General features: G+C 42.8%; 1 protein-coding gene across 1 annotated transcript in view; it reads left to right on the top strand.

Moving 5' to 3' along the window:
• Positions 1-23,633, top strand: part of COL12A1 (collagen type XII alpha 1 chain) — a 384,763-nt gene that overhangs the window by 63,232 nt on the left and 297,898 nt on the right. Inside the window, 2 exon segments of the mRNA XM_030199047.1 lie at positions 8,063-8,335; positions 20,096-20,368. Coding sequence (XP_030054907.1) covers positions 8,063-8,335; positions 20,096-20,368 — 546 coding nt within the window.

Raw genomic sequence — 23,633 nt, 5'->3', positions numbered from 1 at the left:
AGGGGCATAATCAAAAGGGACGCCCAAGTTTTGTTGAGGACGTCCTTGCAAAAAGTCACGATGGAGGGGTGGGGAAACCCGTATTATCGAAACAAGATGGACATCCATCTTTCGTTGCGATAATACGGTCGGGGACGTCCAAATCTTGAAATTTAGGTCGTCCTTAAGAGATGGTCGTCCCTAGACTTGGTAGTTTCTGATTTTCGGCGATAATGGAAACCAAGGACGACTGTCTCAGAAACGACCAAATGCAAGCCCTTTGGTCATGGGAGGAGCCAGCATTTGTAGTGCACTGGTCCCCCTGACATTCCAGGACACCAACCGGGCACCCTAGGGGGCACTGCAGTGGACTTCATAAATTGCTCCCAGGTACATAGCTCCCTTACCTTGTGTGCTGAACCCCCCAAAACTCACGACCCACAACTGTACACCATTACCATAGCCCTTATGGGTGAAGGGGGCACCTAGGTGTGGGTACAGTGGGTTTGTGGTGGGTTTTGGAGGGCTCGCTGTTTCCTCCACAAACGTAATAGGTAGGGAGGGGTGGGCCTGGGTCTGCATGACTGAAGTGCACTGCACCCACTAAAACTGGTCCAGGTACCTGCATACTGCTGTGATGGACCTTAGTATGACATCTGAGGCTGACATAGAGGCTGGCAAAAAAAAATATTATTTATTTATTTATTTATTGCTTTTCAATTTCACAAACAGACATACCTTTGTTAGGTAATACAGAGGAATCAATTTAAAAAAAAAAAAAGAAATTATTTCACAAATATAGCATTTTAAACTCTTCCTTAGACACAAAAACCTCTTAGGGGGAGAGGTTTAGTAAATAGAGGAGATTAAACAAAGGAAATACTATCTTAATTATTAAGAAATTGGCTTAGTCCAGTTCTTTATCCCTGTATTCTTTTCACAGCTGTTTCTGTTGTTTCAACCAGTCAGCTAGATGGCTTTTTTGAGTCCAGAAAAATCCTTAATTGATTTGGTTCAAAAAATACATATTTGATTCCTGACATTCGAATCAAGCATTTACAGGGATATGCTAAAGTAAAAGTTGCTCCTAATGCTCTTGCTTCTTGTCTCAAAGTCAGGAATTGTTTTCTTTTTTGTTGTGTTGTTTTAGTCACATCTGGATAAATCCAGATTTTTTGACCATAAAATAAAACAGAGGAATATTTAAAGTATAACTTCATAATCATATTTAAATCCTGCTCAAAGACAAAAGATACAATCAATGTCCCTCTAGACGATATTTCTGTCATAGATTCTTCTAACAATGCTGTTAAATTTTGCCAGGGCCACCAAGAGGGGGGGGGGGGGGGTCCGGCGCCGCCGCTGCAGTGTGGCCCGCCCGCCTCGCTCCGGAACTAACCTTAAGCCTCCTTCTTTCACTTCACACAAGCAGCAGCAGGGCAGGCCACTCCTTCCTTCCATGTCCCGCCCTCGCCTGATGTAACGTCCGCGAGGGCGGGGCACGGAAGGAAGGAGGAGAGGTCTGCCCTGCTGCTGCTTGTGTGAAGTGAAAGAAGGAGGCTTAAGGTTAGTTCCGGGCCCGGTAGCGGGTGGAGGGGGGGCCCTGCGACTTCAGGTGGGTGGCGACCTCGGGTGGGGGGGGGGGGGGGCGGGGGTTGTCTTGTCCCAGGCCCGGCCCCGGCTCTTGGCGGCCCTGAATTTTGCGTGTCAATAGCTGCTCTTTGTGGAGGAATATTCACCAGGTTAACTGATTCTGAATTTTCTCCTTGTTTCTGAGCTTTTGGTAGGTAATAAACTTTGTTACCTGGAGGAATAGCTGTTGGAGGTAATTTCAGAATTTCTTGAAAGTATTTCTTAAGAAAGTCATAAGGCAATAGTCCTGGTGCAATAGGAAAATTAAGAAGCCTGACTGTAAGACGTCGATTAAAGTTCTCTATTTGCTCTATTTTGCGAGCAATTAGCATTTTGTCTTTAACCAGGTCATCTACCGTTAATTTCACTTTACTAGCTTCTTCTTTAACTTGAAGAATCTGATTAGTGGTATCTATTTTAAATTTGTCTAATGATTATGGGTCGAGGACGTCCATGTGTTCGGCACGCCCAAGTCCCGCCTTCACCACGCCTCTGCTACGCCCCCTTGAACTTTGGCTGTCCTTGCGACGGAAAGTAGATGGAGACGTCGAAAATCGGCTTTCGATTATACCGATTTGGACGACCCTGGGAGAAGGACGCCCATCTTCCGATTTGTGTCGAAAGAAGGGTGTCCTTCTCTTTCAAAAATGAGCCTGTTAGTCAGTTAAGTGCAATATTCAGCAGGGACTGTCTCTTCATGTTCAAGTGTACAGCGCTGCACACATCTAGTAGTGCTATAGAAATGATAAGTAGTAGTAGTAACTCCGCTCTTGGAACGTCCACAGAATAGTTGGTTTCAGCTTGGCTGCTAACCGGGTATTTTCAGAGGCACTATCTGGTTAAGTGCTGCTGAATAGGCCCGGTTAGTTCTGGACAGGCAATTTAAACAACAAGGAGCCTCTCCTGGCTGTTTAAATCGTTCTGAATATCTGAGGCATAGATGATAAGGCATTTAGGGGGTCTTTTACTAAGCAGCATTAAGCCCAACGCGGGCTTACTTCTCAATAAACTGGAAGTATTGACGGCTACCGCAGCAGCTTGGCGATAGTTCCCATCCCCAGTGCACGCCATTTCAGCACTGTTAGTGATATGCAATTTATCCTTAAAATTGAACGTGGTACTGGAAGATTGGAAGGTGGCCAATGTAACGCTGATTTTTAAAAAAGGTTCCAGGGGAGATCCGGGAAATTATAGACCGGTGAGTCTGATGTCGGTGCCCGGGAAAATGGTAGAGGCTATTATCAAAAACACATCCAAGGACATGGATTACTGAGACCAAGTCAGCATGGCTTTTGTTTGGGGAAATCTTGCATGACCAATTTACTTCAATTCTTTGAAGGAGTAAACAAACATGTGGACAAAGGGGAGCCGGTTGATATTGTTTATCTGGATTTTCAAAAGGCGTTTGACAAGGTACTTCATGAAACACTACAGAGGAAATTGGAGGGTCATGGGATAGGAGGAAATGTCCTATTGTGGATTAAAAACTGGTTGAAGGATAGGAAACAGAGAGTGGGGTTAAATGGGCAGTATTCACAATGGAGAAGGGTAGTTAGTGGGGTTCCTCAGGGGTCCGTGCTAGGACCGCTGCTTTTTAATATATTTATAAATGATTTAGAGATGGGAATAACTAGCGAGGTAATTAAATTTGCTGATGACACAAAGTTATTCAAAGTCGTTAACTCGCGACAGGATTGTGAAAAATTACAGAAGGAACTTACGAGACTGGGAGACTGGGCAGCTAAATGGCAGATGACGTTTAATGTGAACAAGTGCAAGGTGATGCATTTGGGAAAAAAGAACCCGAATTATAGCTACGTCATGCAAGGTTCCACGTTAGGAGTTACGGACCAAGAAAGGGAGCTGGGTGTCGTCATCGATAATACACTGAAACCTTCTGCTCAGTGTGCTGCTGTGGCTAGGAAAGCAAATAGAATGTTGGGTATTATTAGGAAAGGTATGGAAAACAGGTGTGAGGATGTTATAATGCCGTTGTATCGCTCCATGGTGCGATCACACCTTGAGTATTGTGTTCAATTCTGGTCGCCGCATCTCAAGAAAGATGTGAAGGGGCATAATCAAACGGAAACGTCTATCTCCGTGGGCGTTTATCTCCGAGAACGGGTCCGTGAAGGGGCGGACCGAACCGTATTTTCAAAAAACATGGACGTTTATCTTTTTTTGAGCTGGGCGTTTTTGCTTTTCAGCGATAATGGAAACCGAAAGCGCCCAGCTCAAAAACGAATAACTCCAAGACATTTATTCGTGGGAGGGGCCAGGATTCGTAGTGCACTGGTCCCCCTCACATGCCAGGACACCAACCGGGCACCCTAGGGGGCACTTTTACAAAAAAAAAAAAGGTAAAAGAGCTCCCAGGTGCATAGCACCCTTCCCTTGGGTGTTGAGCCCCCCAAATCCCCCTCAAAACCCACTGCCCACGAGTCTACACCATTACTATAGCCCTAAGGGGTGAAGGGGGGCACCTACATGTGGGTACAGTGGGTTTGGGGGGCGGTTTGGAGGGCTCCCATTTACCAGCACAAGTGTAACAGGTGGGGGGGGGGGGAATGGGCCTGGGTCCACCTGCCTGAAGTCCACTGCACCCCCTAATAACTGCTCCAGTGACCTGCATACTGCTGCCAGGGAGGTGGGTATGACATTTGAGGATGAAAATAAAAAAGTTGTGAAACGGCATATTTTGTGGTGGGAGGGGGTTTGTGACCACTGGGGGAGTCAGGGGAGGTCATCCCCGATTCCCTCCAGTGGTCATCTGGTCATTTAGGGCACTTTTTGGGGCCTTTTTCGTGGTATAACAGGGTCCAGGAAAAGTACCCTAAAATTCTCGCTAAAAACGCATATTTTTTTCCATTATCGGCGAAAGGCGCCCATCTCTGATCGGCCGATAACCACGCCCCAGTTCCGCCTTCACCACGCCTTCGACACGCCCCCATCAACTTTGTCCGCATCCGCGACGGAGTGCAGTTGAAAACGTCCAAATTCGGCTTTCGATTATACCGCTTTATTCATTTTTGTGAGATAAACGTCTATCTCCCGATTTGGGTCACAATATAGGCGTTTTTCTATTTCGATTATAAGCAGGATAGTAGAATTGGAAAAGGTGCAGCGAAGGGCGACTAAAATGATAGCGGGGATGGGACGACTTCCCTATGAAGAAAGACTATGGAGGCTAGGGCTTTTCATCTTGGAGAAGAGACGGTTGAGGGGAGACATGATAGAGGTATATAAAATAATGAGTGGAGTGGAACAGGTGGATGTGAAGCGTCTGTTCACGCTTTCCAAAAATACTAGGACTAGAGGGCATGTGATGAAACTACAGTGTAGTAAATTTAAAACAAATCGGAGAAAAAGTTTTCTTCACCCAACGCATAATTAAACTCTGGAATTCATTGCCGGAGAACCTGGTGAAGGCGGTTAGCATGGCAGAGTTTAAAAAGGGGTTAGACAATTTCCTAAAGGACAAGTCCATAAACCACTACTAAATGGACTTGGGAAGAATCCACAATTCCAGGAATAACATGTATAGAATGTTTGTACGTTTGGGAAGCTTGCCAGGTGCCCTTGGCCTGGATTGGCCGCTGTCGTGGACAGGATGCTGGGCTCGATGGACCCTTGGTCTTTTCCCAGTGTGGCATTACTTATGTACTTATGCTTAGAACATAAGAATTGCTGTACTGGTTCAGACCAAAGGTCCCTCAAGCCCAGTATCCTCTTTCCAGAAGTGGCTAATCTGGATCACGAATACCTGGCAGGATTCCAAAGAATAGATAGATTCTATGGTGTTTACCCCCAGGGATGAATTTCTAAATGGAAGAATGAACATTATTGCTTAATTACAATTAGCTAAACTGAGGTATGGGTTGATAAAGTGATTGAAGATACTCTGATTTTAGGATTAGAACAATCGCCATCCAAAAGCAAGCATTTCCAGGTGGGGATTTTTTAGAGGTTGGATTTTTATTGGTTTAGAACCAAATTCCTGTGTCACTGGAATCCAACTGCAGATTATGATTGGAAAAATTGTCTCAGTCTTTGGCAAATATCCAGATATGACCTGCCTTTTATGGGTCTTGCTGTTTATAAGGTGACAGGAAGCATCTGTGGGAGAAACAGAATTTGAATTGTCGAATCTTATGTGGACTCTCATAGCTTTAGCTAAGAGGCCATATTTCTGGAGCCTCATTTGCTCTGCTGTCAGAAGAGTTTGTGCTCAGCTCTGCAACTTCATTGCCTGCTTTTCCATTCATCCTAACTCCCATGATTAATAATGGACCTTGGCTTGCAAACATTTTGGAGCCACATACTGTTCACTGATATGTTCAATGGAAATGACTTTCTGGAGCTGAAGGTCATTCCATGACAGATGGTGTGCTTCAGCTGCAACATTTTCGTAGCACTTTAGGTCAAGAAAGAACTTGAGCCGCTGAAAAATGCATGTAATAGTCTGCAACAAGGATGTCAACAACAGAAAAAATAATGCTCCCCCAAGCAATCAGATGTAGTGCTCCTTTCCTAACATTCTTGTTTTCTATGCTGTAGGAACTGGAATACATGCTTTTAGTTTTTCGTGGGCAAGTATACCTCCTAATAAGAAGAACACAAATGTTAAAAAGATAGGGGTGCAAGCCAACCAAATACAGATTTATAAAAACTGGCTAATCATATAACAGAAAATGTTAGAATGTATTTTTTTTTAGATGCCGATGTGTATAGAGTGATTTTTATTTTGTTTGTGTTTTCTTTCGCAAAAGAATATAACATGAAAAAAATTTCAAAACACCTGGAAATGTGAAAAAATGCCAGTTTTTAACATTATCTGTGTTTTTTTTTCACACATTACCCTCTTTTGCAAACACATTTCCAGAATATGTCCAGTCTCTGTAGCAAATATTCATGCTTGGTCCACTACGCGTAAAAGTATATTTAAATTTCGAAAGGGGTCCTCTTCTAAGTTGCAATAAAAAGTGGCCTTATCCCATCTTTGTGTAGGTTTTTCCCACACATTAAGGCCATTTTTACCGCAGCCATAAAAATGCCATTTTCCCAAATTTTTTTGTATTAATGGCCATGCGCTAATGTGGCCATTAGCGTGCGACCATTAAAAAAAATTAGCAGGTGTGTACTTACTGCCACCCATTTTGTAGGCATTAAGGGATCATGCGCTATTCCTACACTAACCAGTTAGTGTGTGGTAATGTAGCTGCGTTCAATTTTGGTCACAGTATCTCAAAAGAGATATAGTGGAATTAGGAAAGGTTCAAAGAAGAGTGACCAAAATGGTAAAGGGAATGGAGCTCCTCTCATATGAGGAAAGGCTAAAGAGGTTAGGACTCTTCAGCTTGGAAAAGAGATAGATGAGGGGAGATAGGATTGAGGTCTACAAAATCCTGTGTGGTGTAGAATGAGTACAGGTGAATCGACGTTTTTACTCTTTCAAAAAGTACAAAGACTAGGGGACACTCAATGAAATTGCATGGAAATACTTTTAAAACCAATAGGAGGAAATATTTTTTCACTCAAAGACTAGATAAGCTCTGGATCGGGTAGACGTGAATCGCTTGTTTAGTCTTTCCAAAAATACTAGGACTAGGGGGCACGCAATGAAACTACAAAGTAGTAAATTTAAAATGAATCAGAGAAAATATTTCTTCACTCAACATGAAATTAAACTCTGGAATTCGTTGCCAGAGAATATAGTAAAAGCAGTTAGCTCAGTGGGGTTTAAAAAAGGTTTGGATAGCTTCCTAAAAGAAAAGTCCATAAGCCATTATTAAAATGGACTTGAGGAAAATCCACTGCTTATTTCTAGGATAAACAGCATTTGTAACCTGGATTGGCCACTGTTGGAAACAGGATGCTGGGCTTGATGGACTTTTGGTCTGTCCCAGTATGGGAATACTTATGTACTTCCAGTATAGCTATTCTTACCTGATTAGTATAGGAATGCCCATTCTCTGCCCCCCAGAAATGCCCCTTCAAAAATATTTTTAGCACAGTTAGTGCATACACATTTGGCAGTTACCATAGGACATCTGAGCACATCCTGCTGTATGCCATTGTAAACTACATTAGGCGTGTGTTAACACCTAATGCAGCTTAGTCAAAGGGCCCCTAAATAATTGACTGCACCGATTCAAAATCTTGCAATGTAGTTCATTTTTAAAGAATTTTGAAAAACTGGCATATGCAAATGTTTGCATGCTAATTTTTGCCAAAAGATAACTGTGCCATGGTGAGGCCATTTATCTTTCTGTGGCCAGTCTCCATATATCTTCCCTCAAGTGTGGATTCAAAGCAAAAGAAAATATTTCTTGATGCAAAAGAAGCAAGTTGAATTCTTGACAGGATATATGCAGGGTTTGTGAATGAATATGTCTAATGCCTGATTGTATTGGAGCTTGCTTATTAAGAACCCTATTTTTTCCTCCCATAGGTTTGATCCCCGCCTCAGCTTTGTATTTTTCTGAAGTGACTTCTAACAGCTTCCGTACGAGCTGGAGTCCAGCTGGAGAAGATGTTTTGTCTTACCTTGTTAAATACAATGCAACTGTTGGCGGTGAACAAATTGTTGTTTCAGTGCCAGCTTCAACAACTACTACAGTACTTAAAAATTTGCTTCCGGAAACTACATATACAGTCGATGTAGTGGCGGAATACACTGAAGGAGGAAGCATTCCTGTGTCTGGAGAGGAAACTACGTTAGAAGGTAACATTATATTGTCTATGTTTTATTTTAGAAAGCATTTTGCACCACATTCTCCCCCCCCCCCCCCCCAAATAAATACTTTGGTCTAGAGTTGACAAATAGAAAGGCTCACTTGTCATGAATTTGGCCCCTTGATCTGAAAAGGAGGCTCACCAGAATTCTCACTGAGCCCCTTGTGAACATTTATATTTGGCCCATTTGACATCAGGAGAGTGTTTGTTTCTAGGACCAAGTCCTTGAGGCTTAATACTGCAAAACCTAGTGTGGATTCTCCTATGGAGGTGGGAGTGGGAGAAGGGATTCAAATAAAATATAGAGGCTAGGTGATAAACCATTCCACAGACCATCAAATGAACATCACCATACAGGAGATGAAGGTGTTAAAGGAATGTAATAATTTATTCAAAAACAAGCCCCAGCGTGGCCACGTTTCGTCCTCAAGTTGCATCAGGGGTAATACATATCAAAGTGTTCAGCCACTTAAGCAAAAAGGACTTGTGATGAGAGAATGAGAATCTCAATCACTTGTTGACAACTATTGTTGTTATTATTGCTTTAGTTCAGGGCCCATTGCAAATTATTACTTGTTCAAAGAAACGTTTTGGGCAAGATGTGTTCCAAAATACTGATGAGTTTCTTCAAATCAAACACTGTATATGTTAACAGGTTCAGGTGTGGCTTCCCAGCATATGAGTGCAAAAGGCAGAACAGTAGTTTTGATTCTTTCCTCCACAATCTTTTGGGACTTCTTCCTTCTCTTCTCCTGGATGTTGGGCTCCTTCTGAACTTCTTCTATACTCCTTCACGCACCAAGGATCCTTCTTAATATCTGTTGCTTCCAATGCTTACAACTTTCCTCTGCACTTTTCTTGTCTTTTAATTCTATAAATAGCACACACAGTTATACTTACAATTGTGTGTGTGTGTGTAGTTATACAATAGTTAATGCTATTACTTTATTGGCCCTTGATTGGCACTTAGTTGATGATAGCTATCAATCATTGGCCTTAACTAGCACTAATTATCAACAATTTGCAGTTGTGTGCATGAGATGTGACCCTGTTCTATAATGTATGGGTGTAAATTGTCTAGTGTGTAACTGCAAAGACGGTGTTCACATGAGGGGGCATAGGGAGGTCATGGGTTTATAAGGAGGTCAGTTATGCACGTAAGGTGCCGTCATTTGATGTGTGTATTTATACCTGCCATAGACACGGCATAAGCGGTCATGCTTACATGTTGACACAAATGCTGACTTAAACTAGTCTTCCACAATGGCAATTATATGCTTGATTGCCATTATCGACCTTGCACTTAGGGGCCCTTTTACAGAGCGGCGGTAAGCCCAACGCAGGCTTACCGCTCACTCTTCTGGGACTACCACTGACCGAACATGGCTGCTGGCGGTAGTACCGCCCTGAGCTTGTATGATTACCAGCGAACAGATCTTGAAGGTTATGCGGTCCTTAATCGGTAACCAGTGAAGTTTCAGGAGGAGGGGCTTAGCGCTGTTGAAACTTGTGTTTCCAAAGATGAGTCTCACTGCTGTGTTTTGTGCTGTTTGTAACTTTTTTAGGATTTGCTCTTTGCACCCTGTAAAAATTCCATTGCAGTAGTCCACATGAGCTAAGATCATGGTCTGAATCAGGTTGTGGAATGTGTCTCGTGGGAAGTATTGTTTTATGTGTTTGAGTTTCCACATTGAGTAGAACATTTTCTTTGTGGTGGCCTTGGCTTGTTTTTCAAGGGATAAGTCCTGGTCTATGGTGATGCCTAGGATTTTCAGGTTGTCTGAGATTGGGACTAATGAGCCCAGTGCATAGGTTGGTTTACATTGTGTAGTGTTGTACAGAGACGAGAGTACAAAGCAATGTGTTTTTTCCTTGTTGAGTTTTAGTTTGAAGGCAGATGCCCAACTTTCCATGATATTCATGCTGGTTGTGATTTTGGAGTCGATTTCTGATGGGTTGTTTTTGAAAGGGATGTAGATTATGATGTCATCGACGTATAGGAATGGGTTGAGGTTTTGATTTGATAGGGACTTGGCTAGTGGGATCATCATTAGGTTGAATAAAGTGGGAGAGAGTGGTGATCCTCGTGCGACTCCACATTCCGTTTTCCAGGTGGAGGAGATTTCCGAGTTTGCCTTGACTTGGTAGGATCTGGTGGTCAGGAATCCTTTAATCCAGGACAGTGTTTTTCCCCTGATTCCTACCTTGTCTAGTATTCTTAGAAGAATTTGGTGGTCCACCATGTCGAAGGCGCTCGGCATATCAAATTGGAGTAATAGGATGTTGTTACCTCTTGCGATTTCCTGTTTGAATTTGGCCAGTAATGTAATTAGAACTGTTTCAGTACTATGGTTTGCTCTAAAGCCTGATTGAGATTCTTGTAGTATTGAGAAGTGGTTGATGTAGTCCGTTATTTGTTTGGCTGCAATACCTTCCATTATCTTGGTTGTTGATGATATTGATGCTACTGATCTGTAGTTTGAAGTATCATTGTTTTTTTTCTTGGAGTCTTTTGAGATGTGTAAGTAGGATGTTTCCTTTTTCCATTAGGAATTTTCCTTTGCCAAACATGACATTAAGGTGGGATGTGAGATCTTCAATATATTGGTTAGGGGGTGTTTTCAAAATATAGTTAGGGCATATGTCTAGTGGACAGTGGGCTGAGGAGAATGTTTTTATTGTTAGGGCTACTGTGTCAGTGGAAAAGTGAGTGAAGTTTATCCAGGTCTGGTCCGCTCGTGTTTCTCCTGGATATGGGTCAAGTTCATCTAAAAAAGTGTCTAGTTTGGTGGTCATATGGGGGAGTTTTTTGCGTAGGTTGATGATTTTTTCCGCAAAGTATTTGGCTACTTCATCTGCAGGTGGGAGATCTTTGTTTATTGATGTCACTGATTTGGTGTATATTATTTGGCTCACTAGTTTGACTAGTTTCTTCGAGTCTATAGTCAGGCCTAGTTGGTCGTTAAAGAATTTCCTTTTGGCATGTCATATTTTGTGTTTGTACCTTTTTTGTGTTTCATTCCATTTGGATTTCGCTTTGTCATTTTTATTTTTTGTCCATGTCTGTTCTTGTCTTCTGCCTTGTGCTTTTAGTTCTTTCAGTTCTTCATTGAACCATGGGACTATGTTCCGTTTTTGTGTGGTTTTGGTTCGTATGGGTACTATTTCATCTAGAATCATGGTACATCTCTTGTCCCATTCTGTTATTTACTTGGTGGAGTTAGTGGGCATTAACCATTGGTTTTCGTATAGTGATTACCACAATGTTTGGATGTTGACTTTCCCTCTTGATTTGTATGTGCTGCGGTTTTGTGTGTGGTGAGGTCCCACCTTCTTCCAGTGGAAGGTCATGTTTAGTTTGAAATGGTCAGACCAGGGGATCTCTGACCATTTGTGGGTTAATTGTAGAAACGATTGGTCTGGCATGAATCTATATGCCAGCAGGTCTAGTGCGTGACCTTTTCTGTGTGTTGGGTGTACCTGTGGCCATTGGAAATCCCACAGTTGAAGAAATTTGATGCACTCTTTTGTGCAGTTTGTGTTTTGATCTTCTAGATGTAGATTTATGTCCCCTATTAGTAGCTCATTTGGATTTTATACACATGTATTTGATATGAAGTCTGTGATGGTTGATTGGGCTTCATTCCATTTTCCTAGGGGTCTATAGAATGTGATGCAGCCGAGGTGGTTGACTAAGGATTTGTCTTTTATCCTGATTGCGACTATTTTGAGTTGTGGTATTATGGATTCAGCAAGCGTTTCTGTTTTGAAGTGGGATCTGTGAATTATTGTGATACCTCCTCCCTTTTTTCCATTTCTCATCCAGTGTAGAATTTTGTAGCCTGGTGGGCAGAGGTTGAGAATTATGGGGTCATTGTTGTTGCGGATCCAGGTTTCATTGATGAAAGGTAGCTCCAGGTTATCCTTTGTAATCCAGTCTTTTATGGTATCTGCTTTATTTACTGCTGATCTGGCATTTATGTAGCCCACTTGGATTGGTTAATGGATTTCTTTTGTTGTTGTTGTAAGTTTGGGGACTTAGAGTATTTGTCATTTGTAGGGCTTGTGGGATTTTTTTGGTCCTTTTTTTGTCATCTGGTGTGTTTGGCTCCTGTGTGGGACTGTTCTGTTATTAGATCAAGTTTTTTCTCGGTGGAAGGTGGAATATTTGGTTGTCTGGTGGGTGTTGTACCAAATGGGTATGATGTTAAAGTCTTCTTATGGTAGTGCTCATATGGTGTTTAGCAGTGTTAGTGTATAGAGTCCAAGGAGTAGATGCATGTGGTGCACATTGACTTCCTTTTGTGTGAGTGGGTTTGGCAATGAAGTGAAGGCGGTAATTCTAGAGGGTTTGATGTTGAAGCAAGTAAACTTCCATTGGTTAGAGGATAGTGACCAAAGTGCATATGCTTTTGTCGGAAGCTGGAAGTTTCTATTTTTGGTTTAAAACTTTATTGGACTGTTGTTAGTTTGGTATCACTGAGGTATTATTGCTCTTTAGTGAATAATGACCAATTTTGATTATTAACTCTACTTCTCAGGAAGTTTTTGAAGTGGGGTTTTATATCTCTGTGTATGGTCTGCAACAGTTACTGGGGTATGAGTGGCAGAAGAAGCCTGGTTACCTGTGTCCTCTCAATTCTTCTGCCTCGACGATCTGCACTGAAGCGAAATATGTCTAGGCGTATTCTGGAAAGTACATCTATGTTTAGATGTACTTTATAGAATAAGCTTAAATTTCCACACGGTTTATAAAGTACGCCAAGTGCCCGTCCATGCGACTAAATTTAGTCGCGGGCAGTTAAACCAAGTAAAACTTGGCGTAAATGTTGACACCTAAATTATGTGTGGACCGGGTGTATTCTTTAAGCACATGCATAGACTTTAGAAATGCCCATGACATACCCGTTCCATGCCCGTGGCCACATCCCCTTTTCAACTATGCAATTTAGAATTTATGTGCATTATGTTATAGAATACGCTTAGACAGTTCTGCACGTAAATTCTAATTAATGACAATTAGTGTCAATATTTGCTTGTTAATTGACAATTATCAGCACTGATTGACTTGTTAATTAAGTTGCATGTACAAATCTACAATATGACTGGATTTGTGAGCGCAACTTAAGTCGCGCTATATAGAATCTCAGGCTAAGCCTAAATTTGGGCACACAGGTTTATAGAATTAGGGGATATGTGCACATAGGGCCAGATTCTACAGTGGGGGAAATAAGTATTTGATCCCTTGCTGATTTTGTAAGTTTGCCCACTGACAAAGACATGAGCAGCCCATAATTGAAGGGTAGGTTATTGGTAACAGTGAGAGATAGCACATCACAAATTAAATCCGGAAAATCACATTGTGGAAAGTATATGAATTTATTTGCATTCTGCAGAGGGAAATAAGTATTTAATCCCTCTGGCAAACAAGACCTAATACTTGGTGGCAAAACCCTTGTTGGCAAGCACAGCGGTCAGACGTCTTCTGTAGTTAATGATGAGGTTTGCACACATGTCAGGAGGAATTTTGGTCCACTCCTCTTTGCAGATCATCTCTAAATCATTAAGAGTTCTGGGCTGTCGCTTGGCAACTCGCATCTTCAGCTCCCTCCATAAGTTTTCAATGGGATTAAGGTCTGGTGACTGGCTAGGCCACTCCATGACCCTAATGTGTTTCTTCCTGAGCCACTCCTTTGTTGCCTTGGCTGTATGTTTTGGGTCATTGTCGTGCTGGAAGACCCAGCCACGACCCATTTTTAAGGCCCTGGCGGAGGGAAGGAGGTTGTCACTCAGAATTGTACGGTACATGGCCCCATCCATTCTCCCATTGATGCGGTGAAGTAGTCCTGTGCCCTTAGCAGAGAAACACCCCCAAAACATAACATTTCCACCTCCATGCTTGACAGTGGGGACGGTGTTCTTTGGGTCATAGGCAGCATTTCTCTTCCTCCAAACACGGCGAGTTGAGTTCATGCCAAAGAGCTCAATTTTTGTCTCATCTGACCACAGCACCTTCTCCCAATCACTCTCGGCATCATCCAGGTGTTCACTGGCAAACTTCAGACGGGCCGTCACATGTGCCTTCCGGAGCAGGGGGACCTTGCGGGCACTGCAGGATTGCAATCCGTTATGTCGTAATGTGTTACCAATGGTTTTCGTGGTGACAGTGGTCCCAGCTGCCTTGAGATCATTGACAAGTTCCCCCCTTGTAGTTGTAGGCTGATTTCTAACCTTCCTCATGATCAAGGATACCCCACGAGGTGAGATTTTGCGTGGAGCCCCAGATCTTTGTCGATTGACAGTCATTTTGTACTTCTTCCATTTTCTTACTATGGCACCAACAGTTGTCTCCTTCTCGCCCAGCGTCTTACTGATGGTTTTGTAGCCCATTCCAGCCTTGTGCAGGTGTATGATCTTGTCCCTGACATCCTTAGACAGCTCCTTGCTCTTGGCCATTTTGTAGAGGTTAGAGTCTGACTGATTCACTGAGTCTGTGGACAGGTGTCTTTCATACAGGTGACCATTGCCGACAGCTGTCTGTCATGCAGGTAACGAGTTGATTTGGAGCATCTACCTGGTCTGTAGGGGCCAGATCTCTTACTGGTTGGTGGGGGATCAAATACTTATTTCCCTCTGCAGAATGCAAATAAATTCATATACTTTCCACAATGTGATTTTCCGGATTTAATTTGTGATGTGCTATCTCTCACTGTTACCAATAACCTACCCTTCAATTATGGGCTGCTCATGTCTTTGTCAGTGGGCAAACTTACAAAATCAGCAAGGGATCAAATACTTATTTCCCCCACTGTATATATGGCACCTGAAAACTCCATGTGGAATAAATTTCTGTCTAAGCATATTCTATAAGTGGCACCTATATTTAGGCGCGGTATATAGAATAGGATTAGTTGATATCACGCGCTTAAAACTGTGTGCATCCATTTATACCAAGGGAAATTCAGCGTAAATGCTGGCACACAGATTTAGGCATACAAGGACATATTCTATAACAGTTCTCGTAAATTTTGTAACACCCACGAAGCGCCCATTTCCCCACCACTTTTTGACTGTGTGTATTAAATTTTAGGCACTGTGCATTACAGAATACGCTTAGTGAGTTGTGCACGTAAATTCTAATTATTGCCAATTAGTGCTCATTATTGTTCATTAAGACCTGTTATCAATGCTGAATAGCTTGTTAAGGCAATTAAGTTATGTGCGTTGTTATAGAATACACCTGGATTTCAGTGTGGAATACTAAGCACGACGATATATTGAATACAGGGGATAGTGCACATTTTTTATTACTGGTGGATAACATTCATTTTAAATGACAGACCATCTCTATTACTTTTATACACAGCAGCTCCACTGGGAGGACAGGTGCAACAAAATGATATATAGTTTGGACCAAAAGGCATTTGAGAAGAGAATTGAGGAACTAAATATGTATATCGTAGAGGAAAGGAGGGATAGGGGTGATGTGATATTTGGAAGGTATTAATATACAAATGAACCTTTTCCAAGACGTGGAATGGTAGAACTAAAGAACATGAATTGAAGTTGCAGGGGGGTTGACTTAGGAGTAATATCAGGAAGTACTTTTTCAAAAAGATGGTAGATTCTTGGAATGCCCTCCCATGGGAGGTGGTGGAGATGAAAACGGTAATGGAATTCTAAAATGTGTGGGATAAACACAAAGGATTCCTATACGGAAGGAGAATGACATCAAAACAAACTTGGTGGTGCTTAGACGGTAACTCCAGTAATTGGGAAATAAGGTCAAGGCTGGGCAGACTTTTACAATCAGTGACCCAATTGTGGTTGGAGAGATCTGGATGGGCTTCAAAGGCAAGTCCAGTAGTTGGAAAGTATGTCAGTTCCAGGCAAACTTCTACAGTCTGTGTCCCGAAAATGGTAAGGACAGATCAAGCTCAAGAGTATATATATCACAACATATGCAATGAGTTTATGTTATCGGGCAGACTGGATGGACTATGCAGGTCTTTATCTGCTGTCATCTACTATAGTACTATCCCCCAAATTCTATCAATGCCACTCAAAATTGCACACATAAATCTGAGCACATGCCCAATTTGTGAGCAGAATTTAATTGAAAAACAAACCAGTTAGCCCCAATCATTGAGTTCTAACAATCAATTAGTGATGCTGATTGGTAACAATTTGAATTTCTGTGTGCATCTTCCTAGTCGGTATTCTATGAAGATACGCATGTAAATTTTTAAATTTGCATCTGAGAAGGGGCGTAACCATGGGAGGGGTATGGGTGGATCAGGGGTGTTCACTTCAGATGCGCGCAGTATTATAGAATATGGGAGATCCACGCCTAATTTAGCTGCAAAGATTTTTACCAGGTGTCAATTGGTGTAAATCCTTGTGCCCAAAATTGAGTGTGGATCTTGGTGCTAAGCATTATTCTATAAACCGCATCCAATTTGGAGCGCTGTTTATGGAATGGCTCTCAGAACTCATTTTTTCAGCCCCCAACTTTGGGTGCCTTTACTGAATTTAGCCCATTTACTAAGGGGTCCTTTTACTAAGCAGCGGTAAAAAGTGGCCTGCAGTAGTGTGGGCATATGAAATTGGTGCATGCTGGGCCTTTTTTTACCGTGGCTGGGAAAAGGGCTTTTTAAAATGGGGGCAGTAAATGGCCGTGCGCTAAAATGAAAAGTAGCGCTCAGCTATTTACGGCATGATCCCTTACCGCCACCCACTGACCTAATGGTAAGGACTCACGCACTACTCGTGTGGTAATCAGGCAGTGCGCACCACCGCTGGGAACGCCCCTCAAGGTAGAAAATAGAAAAATATTTTGTACCATGGGAAATAGCACATGCCAACTTCGAAACTACCACAGGGTGCCTGCGCTACCCCTGCAGTAATGCTGATTTGGCCCACGCTACCCGTGCGTTAACCCTACCGCTGCTTAGTAAAAGGACTTGTAAGTTAACTTGCTGCACAAATTCCTTATAGCATTATTTCTGCTTGACATTTTTAGAGTCTTCTCTGGATTCTAAAATTGCTCATAAGAATTAGCACAATAATTGCAATAAAATACATTTCAGCTAGGATAGTTATCTTGCCAACCACTGTAAAACACAGTATTATACAACCTTGTAAATGTAATTGAATCAATGTAATCTCTAACAACTGATAAATGTTTTTGGATAATTGTGGGATACAAGAATGAATAAATAAATAAATAAATAAATAAATAAATAACAGTTTTGCTGTAGCCTTTCACCTTCTGTGTAGTGGCCGCAATAGAAAAAAAATAAATTATTTTATATGGGAAACAGCAGATTAGTGCATTTGGTGGAGAAAAAAAAAGGTTGGAGCCAACATCTGAGTTCAAGCCCTTAGTTTTTGTGGAGAATAAAGTCCTCAGCACCAGAGGCGTATCTGAGGTTCGGCGGTAGGGGGGGCAGGGGCTAGAGTGAGGGGGCACATTATAGACCCCCCGGCCGTAGCTGCCCCCCCTACCGCCGTCAACCCTCCCCCCTACCGCCGTTAACCCTCCCTCCCCCGCCTACCGCCGTCACCTACCCCCGAGGTCCGCTTCCTCCTGCCGGCTTTTTAAAATATTGCTTCAGCTGGCGGGGGACCCCAACCCCCCCGCCAGCCCAGCCGAGGTCTTCTTTAACTTCTTCATCCTCGTCGTGCTGTGAAAGCTGCATGCATCCTTAGTTCCAGTTGGACGGAGTCTGACGTCGCAGCACGTTGTAACGTCAACGTACTGCGACGTCAGACTCCGTCCAACTGGAACTAAGGATGCATGCAGCTTTCACAGCACGACAAGGATGAAGACGTTAAAGAAGACCTCGGCTGGGCTGGTGGGGGGGTTGGGGTCCCCCGCCAGCTGAAGCAATATTTTAAAAAGCCGGCAGGAGGAAGCGGACCTCGGGGGTAGGTGACGGCGGTAGGCGGGGGAGGGAGGGTTAACGGCGGTAGGGGGGTCCGGGGCAAAATCTGCGGGTGCCCAGGCCCCTGTGGCCCCACGCAGATATGCCCCTGCTCAGCACTGGCAGTCATTGAAACGTATGAAGAAAAGCAACTTATCTTACCCAACGCTGCAAAATTCCTCGTGGAAAGCAATTTCCTTACGCTTGCGATATGAAAAGATTAGATTCTCAGCCCCCTGTTTCTGTTTTTAAACAAATAATACTGCTTCCTGAGTTTAAAGTGGCAAAATGACCCCCTGTTTACTAAGCTGCGTGGGCTGTGTTTGCATTAGCGCACGGCAGGGGGTAAATGAGTGCTTAATTACAGTGGGCTCTAATTGGGGACTATTTGATTTTGTTACTGATTGTCAGGCTTAATTTTCTGTGCTTACCTAACAGTAACGCTTCTCTTGAGAGCAAACACATCACAGACAAATTTATTTTTATTTATTTATTAGGATTTATTTACTGCCTTTTTGAAGGAATTCACTCAAAGTGGTATACAGTAAGAATAGATCAAACACGAGCAATAGGCAATTACAGCAGTAAAAATATTTAGATAACAATGCAAAGTATGGCATTGTATACTACTTACAATGACAACACAATACGTACTAGAATATTTTAATTGATAGTGAAGGTTAAAGCAAGGATGGAACATATAGATAGGTAAGAGAGTAAGCGGAGTTAGAAAATAAGGTGACTAAGTTAAAGAAAGTTGCTCATGATTTTCAGCCATCAGTTTGCAAAGCAGTTAAAGCCTGCCACTGGCGCTGAATACAGATATTGAATGCTGGGCCATTTTCAGCGACTGCCATTGAATATCCATTTTCATTTTTGGTTGCCAGTCGATAACCGGTTAAGTCGATATTCAATGCTAACCGGTCATCGGCTAGTGCATAAAGATAGGACAGCTATTTATGTGGTCCTATTTACATGCTAACCTTGTCCGATTAGCGCTAAATATCGGGTCCTAAGTGTGACCTGCCCTCAAAATGCCCCCGAGATAGCTGGATTCCGGTTATGGGCTAACTGCAACTATTCATCAGAGATAACCAGTTATCTCCTGCTGAATATTTGTGGCTAGCTGGTTATGTGTGATTTAACCGGTCAGCGGCCATTGCCAACTGGTTAAATCGCTTTGAATATCAGGCCCGTGATATATAAGATAAGTGCTTTGTTTTTGAACTGGTGAACTGATGAGCTGTTGCCTTGTTTTGAAAAGATTATTTGAAGATATAAAGAGAGTACATGTACACTGTTGCTGGCATTTTTCTATCAAGTGGACATAATGAAAATGAAAAAAATACAAACATATGAAGATATAAAATAAGTTACAGACATAAATAACTAAGTAGAGGTATTGGATTATTAAAAGTGCACTATTTTGGAGGTTTTTTGATCTATGTTTGGAACTGGGAGTCCTGAAGGTGACAGTCATGGTACTGATTTGTCCTGGACCCACTGAGATCTTTTTCCTCCATTTTGTAGATTCACATTAATATTATTGTGAGAAAAATTAATAAAAATATTGGCACATTTTTTGGAATTTGTTTTTGTAATAAGTGTCATAACCTAACATTGTGAATGTAACAACTGAACTGCTGTAGGGGGTTATTTACTAACAGTTCCTGCTGCTGGAGCCATTTCATTCCATGTGGCCAATACCATGTGTGCATGCTAATTCCGTTAGCATACACTAGCCATTATTACATGATGTTTGCAATGCTATTTATCAGAAATACCCACTGTATCTCTAAGAGATGGTTGTTTTTTTTTTGCAGTAAGAGGTGCACCTCGGAATTTAAGGGTGACTGATGAAACTACTGATAGCTTTAAGGTCGGCTGGACTCTGGCTCCAGGGAATGTATTACGATACCGGATTTCCTACAGGCCAGTTGCTGGAGGAGAACGCAAAGAAGTGACTGTCCCCGGGAAGCAGAAAGCAGTTACATTGCAAAACTTATCTCCTGATACAAAATATGATGTGTCCGTTGTTCCGGAATATCAGTCAGGAGCAGGAAAAGCTCTGACTGGCAACGGGGCGACAGATGAAGGTAAAATCGATGAGTTTACCTTGCTACACCACCAACTTTCACCAGCAAAATATCGTCTTTGTTTGTTCTTTGACTTTGTTAATTTCCTTGGTGATCTTGTTCCTGGGTTTCTTTTGCTGTTGCCATAGTCCATGCTTTATTTGGAGGGGAAGGATTTAATAGAAGGACTTGTCAAAAACCTATAATCACCTCAGGGTTGAAACAAAAATTTAAAATCAAAAGAGGGCTCTTAATTTTTGTTTCTTACATATGCCAAATATATTTGTTTCTATTGTTGCTGCATTAATATGTATTATTCCTGTAGTACTGTCTACACAGCAGTGGCATAGCCAGACAGTCAGTTTTGGGTGGGCCTGAGCCCAAAGTGGGTGGGCACAAACTTTTCTTTGCTTCGCCCTACCTCTACCTCAAAATATAAATACTTTAGTTAATGAGGATCCTCAAGCTCTGTGAGCTGAAGACTTTCTCTGAAGCTGGCCAGAACTCTCTTTTACCAAGCTTTGCAGGCAGCAGCAATGACCCTAAGCCACTGATGCCAGCACCCCACACATGCTTAGCTGTCGATGGCTCAAGGATGCTGTTGCCAGAGCTTGGTAGAAGGGAGTTCTGGCCACCTTTGGAGGAGGTCCTTAGTTGGGGATGCTTGGGAATCCTCAACAGCTATACAGCAAGGGTTAGGACTGGTGTTAGACCTGCTTGGGCCCAGGTCAGAAAATAAAGGAGGGCTCCCCTCCCCAATTCCCTCTCCACTTTGCCTCCCCTCCAATTTCCCACCTGCCATTACTATCACACCAACAGACCCTCACCAAATACAGAACAAGGGATCACAAATTAGAAATAAAAATATTTAGACAAAAATTGAAAGAGAACCCCAAGAGGTTAAACATAGCATTACTGCAATACTGGAAACATAAAACAGAAATGCATTTCCTTTTCTACAGAACACAATACAAAGGCTGCTATGCACATTTCCAAAAGCTAACATATTCCATTTAAAATATTCAAAATAAAATGCTTTGTTTCTGCCTTTGTTGTCTGGACATTTTATTTTTCCATCTTGCTGGTTCCAGTTTCTCTTTTCTGCTTTCCTCTCTGTCGTCTGCTAATTCTTTTTCAAGCAGCTGCAGTCCATTTGTCTTTTCTCCTCTCTCCTGTCTGTTCCCTCACTATTCCTGCCTCTGACATATTGATCATTCCTTTTTAGCTCTTTTCTGCCTCTCTCACCCTTCTTTGCCTCCTTTTTACTTTTCAACGACCTATCAAATTTCCATCTTCTTCTTTCATCCACTAGCTCTCCCATTCCCCATCTTACTCCTTCCAATCCCTACTTTCTCTTTCATCTTTAATCTACTCCCAGTTACCATATTTCTACCCTCTGTAATCACTATCTCTCATTCATTTCCTTGCCACCCCCTCCTCCCCCTCTTGGCCTCTCCCACAGGGTTCCATGATTCCCATCGTCTTCCTCCCTCCACCCTTCTAACCAGCATCTGATCCCCTCCCCACCCCACCCTGGTAGCCTTATATTTTCCTGCCCCTTCTCTCTTCATTCCTGTTCTCTCCCCCATGGCCCAGCATTTTCCCTCTTTCCTCACCACTTACTGTGTACCTCTCCCTCCCTCTCATCCACCCCCATGTCCATCTCCCCCTCTCATTCCCACTGTCCACTATCTCTCTCTCCCGCTCTTTGTGTTCTGGGACCAACATCTCTCTCCCCTTCCCATACAGCATCTCTCCCTTCCTCCCCTCTACCATCATGTCAAACATTTCTCTCTCCCTTGTGTTCTACACCCAATTGACTAGCTCTCTCGGCTCCAACCCTTGTCGTCTCTTTGCCACCCTTAACTCCCTCCTCAAAGTGCCCTCCGCTCCCACCCCCCCTCACTCTCTCCTCAATCACTGGCTGACTATTTCCACGACAAGGTACAAAAGATCAACCTCGAATTCACTACCAAGCCACCTCCTCCTCTTCACCCTTTAACCCACTCCCTCAACCAACTAACCTTCTTCTCCTCTTTTCCTGATATCACTGAGGAGGAAACCGCCCACCTTTTTTCCTCCTCAAAATGTACCACCTGTTTCTCTGATCCCATCCTCACCAACTTACTAAACACCATCTCTCCTACTATTACCCCCCCCCCATCTGTCATATCCTCAACCTCTCTCTCTCCACTGCAACTGTCCCCGACATCTTCAAACATGCTGTAGTCACACCACTTCTCAAAAAACCATCACTAGACCCTACCTGTCCTTCCAACTACCGCCCCATCTCCCTCCTACCCTTCTTCTCCAAGATACTTGAACACGCCGTTCACAGCTGCTGCCTTGATTTTCTCTCCTCTCATGCCATCCTTGTTCCGCTTCAATCTGGTTTTCGCCCTCTTCACTCGACAGAAACGGCACTCACTAAAGTCTGCAATGACCTGTTCCTTGCCAAATCCAAAGGCCACTACTCTGTCCTCATCCTCCTCGACCTATCCGCCGCTTTTGACACTGTCAATCATAATTTACTTCTTACTACACTATCCTCATTTGGGTTCCAGGGCTCTGTCCTCTCCTGGTTCTCCTCTTATCTCTCCCACCGTACTTTCAGAGTACATTCTCATGGATCTTCCAACAGTGGCCAATCCAGGTCACAAATACCTGGCAATATCCCAAAAGAGTATAAAACATTTTATGCTGCTTATCCCAGAAATAAGCAGTGGATTTTCCCCAAGTCCATTTTAATAATGGTCTATGGACTTTTCCTTTAGGAAGCCATCCAAACCTTTTTAAAACTCTGCTAAACTAACTGCCTTTACCATATTCTCCGGCAACAAATTCCAGAGTTTAATTACACATTGAGTGAAGAAAGATTTTCTCCGATTCGTTTTAAATTTACTACTTTGTAGCTTCATCGCATGTCCCCTAGTCCTAGTATTTTTGGAAAGCATAAACAGATGCTTCACATCTACTTGTTCAACTCCACTCATTATTTTGTAGGTCTCTATCATATCTCCCCTCAGTCGTACTTTATTTAGACTTGATTGTTTACCTTTTCCAAATTGGAGTTGAGTGTGAGTTACAAATCAGAAACTGAAGGGGACCTTTTTACTAAAGGTTTGCCGCGTGGCAACCCCAAACTACTGCTAGCCCAATGTGGCCGCTGGCGCTGCTGGATTAAAAAAAATATACAGCAGGGGATTAACTGGCGTTAATCAGCGCTGCCCGGTTGCTGCCAGGGTAGCGTGGGAGCCCTTATGGCGGTAAGTGCTCCCCTCACATG

Source organism: Microcaecilia unicolor, chromosome 3 (assembly GCF_901765095.1).
Source record: "Microcaecilia unicolor chromosome 3, aMicUni1.1, whole genome shotgun sequence".
NCBI lineage: Eukaryota > Metazoa > Chordata > Amphibia > Gymnophiona > Siphonopidae > Microcaecilia > Microcaecilia unicolor.
Note: the sequence above shows the minus strand (reverse complement) of the source record. Positions and strands in the feature narration are given on the sequence as shown.